Raw genomic sequence first — 5,899 nt, 5'->3', positions numbered from 1 at the left:
AGTTTAGAGTTTTATTCAACATTTAACATGCTTCATGCTTTACCTAACACCAACCCCCCCCCAACTTGTTGAATTTTATACTATAATGTTCAGCTCACCAACTAATTATTTTTCCACCAACGCATTAGAATTAGAAATTTATAATATAAGCAGGCTTTTATCTTCTCACGCATCCATGAAAATGAAATAATCAAATCTGAAAATATTTCAACCAGCAAATCATTTCACCCTACAACTTCTCACCGTCCATTCCCCGTTCCAAGTGTTTTAAATTATTTACGAGTGAATAAATACCACAATCAAAAGAAAAACCGTAGAAAGCAATTCCACTCAAAAACAAAATTGCAAATCATATTTTAATACTATCTTTTCATCCTTTTTTTTTGGGGGAATAAAAATGATAACCAGCTGCAGCAGAACTCGATTGGCTGCTGGAGTTACAGTACACGTCCCACACAACCCCATCCAAAACCTTATTCATTCCCTTGTGGCCTTCAAATAGAGAGACCAATCCATTTCTTTCCAACCAACTTTTCCCCACCAGAACACAAATCCTACAAAAATTAAAATGCCTAACATTCTACCACAACTCAATCTTCAATTTGTAAAAACAATCACATTGTCCCAATATATTGTTTTCTTCTCTCGTCCCTTCTTAGTACCTGTAGTGAGCAGGCTTGTAAGGACCCTCAACGGGAACGCTGATGTAATCAGCTTGCTCCTTGGTGAGTTTAGTGAGGTGAGCTCCAAGCTTCCCTAGGTGAAGAGCAGCAACCTTCTCATCAAGGTGCTTAGGCAAAACATACACTTTCTTCTCATATTTGCCAGTTCCCTTCTCCCTCCACAACTCAAGCTGTGCAATCACCTGATTGGTGAAAGAGCATGACATCACGAAGCTGGGGTGACCAGTGGCACAACCCAAATTCATGAGACGCCCCTCAGCCAACACAATGATGCCTGTTTTGGTCTCAGGGAACACCCACCTATCAGTCTGGGGCTTGATGGTGACGCGCTTCACGCCAGGGTAGGTCTCAAGTCCATGCATATCAATTTCATTATCAAAGTGACCAATGTTGCAAACAATGGCATTGTTCTTCATCTTCCTCATGTGATCAACCATGATGATGTCCTTGTTACCAGTGGTGGTGACAAAGATATCAGCCTCGGAAACAACATCTTCAAGGGTCAACACTTGCAGACCTTCCATAAGAGCCTGAAGGGCACAAATGGGATCAATCTCAGTCACTATCACACGAGCCCCAGCCTGCTTCAAGGCGGCAGCACAGCCCTTGCCCACATCACCATAACCGCAGACAACAGCAACCTTGCCAGCAATCATGACATCAGTAGCCCTCATCAAACCATCAGGGAGAGAGTGGCGGCATCCATACAAGTTATCAAACTGCAACAAAAATAGTAGTATCCATGAGTGTTCGTCAATAACAAGTCAAAGGAATTACACCGGATCAGATATTTATATTTCCATATGGCATTCATCAACTGCAGTTTCTGTATTTGAATTGACAGCCAAATGCCTATGAATACTAGCTGATAAGTGACAATTGGTCATCTAACATGACAGAAGAATAAGGCAGCCAACAGCACCAAGTGAATAAATTTTCGATTGATAACTCATTTTGGCCAATTAGGTTTGAAAAAATTGATGACATTCAGACGAAACTAAGTTGCATTCTATCAAAATAGACCATAGCTTATGAATACAGATCTGCACTAAAACTCGGTCTAAATCATAAGTGAACTCGTTTTTTCAAACGATTAAACAACAGATTAATGCTCTTTAAAACCAAGCAAGCAATACCAGGCCTAAAATTAAATCAGCAAACAAAGAAACCTTTCCAGTTCAGCAAGATGAATAGCTAATCAAATTAACCTAATCCATACCCATAAAGCAAATAATAGTAGAGAAACTGAAACACAGAGCAAACAATTTTAGCAAAAACGTAGTAGATCTAAGCCGCGGGGACCCAGATCCAAGCCAGATCTAAAGCTCAAATAAATTAGCAAGTGTAAACAATACCTTGCTCTTGGTGACAGAGTCATTAACATTAATAGCAGAGAACAACAGAGTTCCATTAGCTTGCATCTGGTACAACCTCTTAACTCCAGTGGTAGTCTCCTCAGAGACACCCACCAGTCTTTCCTTCATCTTGTGATACCTTTTGGGATCTGTCTTCAACCCATCCCTAATAATCGTCAAAACAATCTGAAACTCAGCATTGTCGGTGGAAGACGGATCAGGAACCTGTCCAGTCTTCTCATAAATCTCCTCAGCCTTAACACCCTCATGGATCAAAAGGGTAGCATCACCACCATCATCCACAATCAGATCTGGGCCACCGCCGGGACCCCAGTCAAGAGCGCGCTCGGTACACCACCAGTACTCTTGGAGGGTCTCACCCTTCCAAGCAAATACAGCGGCGGAGTCACGGGCTATGGCAGCGGCGGCGTGGTCCTGAGTGCTAAAAATATTACAAGAGCACCAGCGGACCTCGGCGCCCAAGGCGGTTAGAGTCTCGATGAGAACGGCGGTCTGAATGGTCATGTGAAGGGAGCCGGTAATTCTGGCGCCCTTGAAAGGCTGAGCAGGGCCAAACTCAGCTCTGCAAGCCATAAGACCAGGCATTTCAACCTCGGCTAATTCGATCTCGAGGCGACCGAAGTCGGCCTGAGACATGTCCTTGACCTTGTACTCACGGCCGCTAGTGGTCTTCTCCACCAACAAAGCCATAGTTAAGGTTGTTAGAGGTTTAGATCCGAGACTTTAGAATGAGAGTAGAAGGAAGAAGAAGACGCGCACACTCTCTCTCTATGGGGTTTATGAATACAGAGAGAGGGGTTTGAGCGAGGGGATTGGGTGAGACTGAGGGTGTATAAATAGGTTGATCACGGTGGGGATTCGGAGCTTTGGGAGTTGGTGGATCTGGGTAAATGTAGAAAATCGGTAACGTAGGGGAGGCTGGGTGGGTAAGATTGACACGTGTACGGTATATAATTACTGAACATAAATAAGGTGGTGTTCACTAAAAAAAAAAAAAAGAGAGAAGGTGAAGAAAATAAATTGAAAATTATCATTTCTAAAAAAATATTTGTTAAACATACGAAAAAATATAAATATTTATATTAAATTAATTATTTTTATGAAAGGATTGGGATAATTCGATATATACTTATTATATGTATTAATTTTTAAATTTAAATCCACTTCAAACATAATTATATATTGTCAAAATTAATTTTATTGGATTCAATTGGAGCAAATATTTGAAGGTCTCCCCAGTGACCCCACAATGGCCCCCACCTTGCCCGTTTCCTCATCCTTTCCATCTGACACGTGTCGCCTTGTCATGAGAAATCTGACCTTTTTTAAAATCTTATCATCAATCATAAAATAAATTAACTTTTTATTCAATTACGAATTTTATGGTAACAAAACAGGTGGACTCTATTAGGACATGCGTACATTACATCTGCAATCTGCATGCATGCGTGGCTGTGTCGACGCATCAAATCTTCAAATCGCATTTTGGTCGATGTTAGCTCTTATTCTTCTTCTTTATTTGCTTTCTCTCTCGATCATTCGATATGGATCCAGTGAACGCTTGGGGCAATTCTCCCCTACACACTGTGGACCCAGAAATCCATGACTTCATCGAGAAGGAAAAGCTCCGTCTATCCACCGGAATCGAGCTCGTCGCCTCCGACAACTTCACCTCCTTCGCTGTCATTGAGGCCCTTGGCAGTCCCCTCACCTGCGTTGGTGGCTTGTTTGAGGATATCCACAACCTCTGCCGCTCCCGGGCTCTTCAAGCTTTCCGTCTCGATCCCACCAAATGGGGCGTTAATGTCCAGCCTTACTCCGGTTCTCCGGCTAATTTCGCAGCCTACACTGCCGTTCTTCAGCCCCACGACAGGATCATGGGGTTGGACCTTACTTCCGGTGGTCATTTGACTCATGGCTACTATACACCTGATGGCAAGAAGATCTCCGCTACCTCGATTTACTTTGAGAGCTTGCCTTACATGGTTAACTCTCAAACTGGGTATATTGATTATGATAAACTTGAGGAGAAAGCATTAGATTTTAGGCCCAAGTTGATCTTATGTGGTGGCTGTGCTTACCCGAGGGAATGGGATTACGCTAGGTTCAGATCTGTTGCGGACAAGTGTGGTGCGCTATTGCTTTGCGATATGGCTCACGACAGTGGTCTCATTGCTGCTGAGGTACATATGTAATTTGATTCGGTAGTAGTTCCTGTTGAATCCCTTTTTTCAACTCGCATGCACTTTTTGGTTTCAACTGGCATTGTAGTCTATAGATAGATCATTTTCTTGAGTGTGAATCTGGAGCAGCATTGAAATATGTTTAAGGTAGACTTGTATTTTTTGCCTTTAGGAAGCTGGCAACCCCTTTGAGTACTGTGATATCGTCACAACCAACACCCACAAAACCTTGAGGGGTCCAAGGGCTGGTATGATATTCTACCGGAAGGGCCCTAAACCAGGCAAGAAGGGACAGCCAGAAGATGCAGTTTATGACTTGGAAGACAAGATAAACTTCACAGTTTGCCCCACTCTTCAGGGTGCTCCCCACAATAACAATATTGGTGCACTGGCTGTTGCATTGAAACAGGTCATGTCCCCTGGGTTCAAGGCTTATGCCAAACAAGTCAAGGCAAATGCAGTTGCCCTTGGAAACTACTTGATGAGCAAGGGATACAAGCTAGCCACTGGAGGAACTGACAACCACCTTGTCCTATGGGATCTTCGACCTCTTGGATTGACTGGTATATAAGATTTGAGTTCACTTAGCTTGTGAAAGCAATATACATTTATTTTATCATGCAATCTGATTCTGTTATACCATTAATTCCTGCAGGCAACGAAGTTGAAGAGCTGTTTTACCTTTGCAACATCATTGTAAACAAACATCCTGTGTTTGGTGACAGCAACCCTTTGGCTCCTGGAGGTGTCAGAATTGGTAAAGCTGTATATCCCTATGAGAAACTGATTCTGAACAAAACCGCCAATTACTATTTATTGATCGGAGTTGATATTTGCAGGTACTCCGGCCATGACTTCAAGAGGTTTGGTTGAGGCGGACTTTGAGCAAATTGGCGAATTCCTCCACCGTGCTTTAACCATCATTCTGAGCAGTGACAAGCAACATGGAGAGCTCTCAAAGGACTTTAACATTTTGAGCATTGAGAAGGAACATGACGAGGTATTGAAGGACTTGAACAAGGAGATTGAGCCCCTCAAGGCTGATGTTGAGAAGTTTGCTTCCTCCTTCGACATGCCTGGTTTCCTCATGTCCGAAATGAAGTACAAGAATTAGGTCTTACACTTTTGCATTATTTAGCTTCTTGAGATTATAGGAAGAAAACTGTTTTTATTTTCTTACCTCTTGTGTAGTAAGTTACAGAGTTTATATAGTACATGATATGAACAATTAGACCTTTGATTGAGCCCTCAATTATGTCCTAGAATCGTGCTATGCTAAATATGGTAAGATTTGATCACTGACTGATTTACAATCATGACAGAGGATTCTTTCCAACAACTGATTGATTTACAATCATGGCAGAGGATTCTTTCCAACACTCTCCCTCAAGTTGGTTCATGTGGATCTAGCATACCCAACTTGCCCAAAACCTCATGGAATATTCGTCCAGCTACTGCTTTGGTTAGGATGTCCGCCCATTGATCCTCTGATCGAACAAATGGTAAAGATATCAGACCACTGTCCAACTTTTCTTTGATGGAATGTCGGTCTATTTCAACATGTTTTGTTCGATCATGCTGAACTGGATTTTCAGAAATGCTTATTGCCGCCTTGTTGTCACAACGGAGTTCAGCTGCATCCTTTGATGGGAATCCA

General features: G+C 42.4%; 2 protein-coding genes across 2 annotated transcripts; one reads left to right on the top strand and one right to left on the bottom strand.

The window, feature by feature from the left end:
* Window positions 1-342: 342 nt before the first annotated feature.
* On the bottom strand, window positions 343-2,884 carry LOC110601593 (adenosylhomocysteinase). The gene is made up of 2 exons (XM_021738782.2): window positions 2,039-2,884; window positions 343-1,402 (listed from the first exon to the last, which is right to left on the bottom strand). The coding sequence occupies exons 1-2, from the start codon at window positions 2,747-2,749 to the stop codon at window positions 656-658; spliced, it is 1,458 nt and encodes a 485-aa protein (XP_021594474.1). The 5' UTR covers window positions 2,750-2,884; the 3' UTR covers window positions 343-655.
* A 144-nt stretch (window positions 2,885-3,028) lies between these two features.
* On the top strand, window positions 3,029-5,379 carry LOC110602559 (serine hydroxymethyltransferase 4). Its single transcript, XM_021740107.2, has 4 exons — window positions 3,029-4,242; window positions 4,415-4,805; window positions 4,898-4,999; window positions 5,082-5,379. The coding sequence occupies exons 1-4, from the start codon at window positions 3,604-3,606 to the stop codon at window positions 5,354-5,356; spliced, it is 1,407 nt and encodes a 468-aa protein (XP_021595799.1). The 5' UTR covers window positions 3,029-3,603; the 3' UTR covers window positions 5,357-5,379.
* The last annotated feature ends 520 nt before the right edge of the window (window positions 5,380-5,899 follow it).

The sequence above is a fragment of the Manihot esculenta genome, chromosome 15, assembly GCF_001659605.2.
Source record: "Manihot esculenta cultivar AM560-2 chromosome 15, M.esculenta_v8, whole genome shotgun sequence".
In the NCBI taxonomy this organism is placed as follows: domain Eukaryota; kingdom Viridiplantae; phylum Streptophyta; class Magnoliopsida; order Malpighiales; family Euphorbiaceae; genus Manihot; species Manihot esculenta.
Note: the sequence above shows the minus strand (reverse complement) of the source record. Positions and strands in the feature narration are given on the sequence as shown.

Bases quoted from the DNA above. Each gene is read 5' to 3' on its own strand.
- LOC110601593 (XM_021738782.2), bottom strand. From the start codon at position 2,749: ATGGCTTTGTTGGTGGAGAAGACCACTAGCGGCCGTGAGTACAAGGTC. The intron at 1,403-2,038 runs GTATTGTTTACA...TTTTTGTTGCAG, and splicing joins ACTCTGTCACCAAGAGCAAG to TTTGATAACTTGTATGGATG.
- LOC110602559 (XM_021740107.2), top strand. From the start codon at position 3,604: ATGGATCCAGTGAACGCTTGGGGCAATTCTCCCCTACACACTGTGGAC. The intron at 4,243-4,414 runs GTACATATGTAA...TTTTGCCTTTAG, and splicing joins GTGGTCTCATTGCTGCTGAG to GAAGCTGGCAACCCCTTTGA. The intron at 4,806-4,897 runs GTATATAAGATT...TAATTCCTGCAG, and splicing joins TCGACCTCTTGGATTGACTG to GCAACGAAGTTGAAGAGCTG.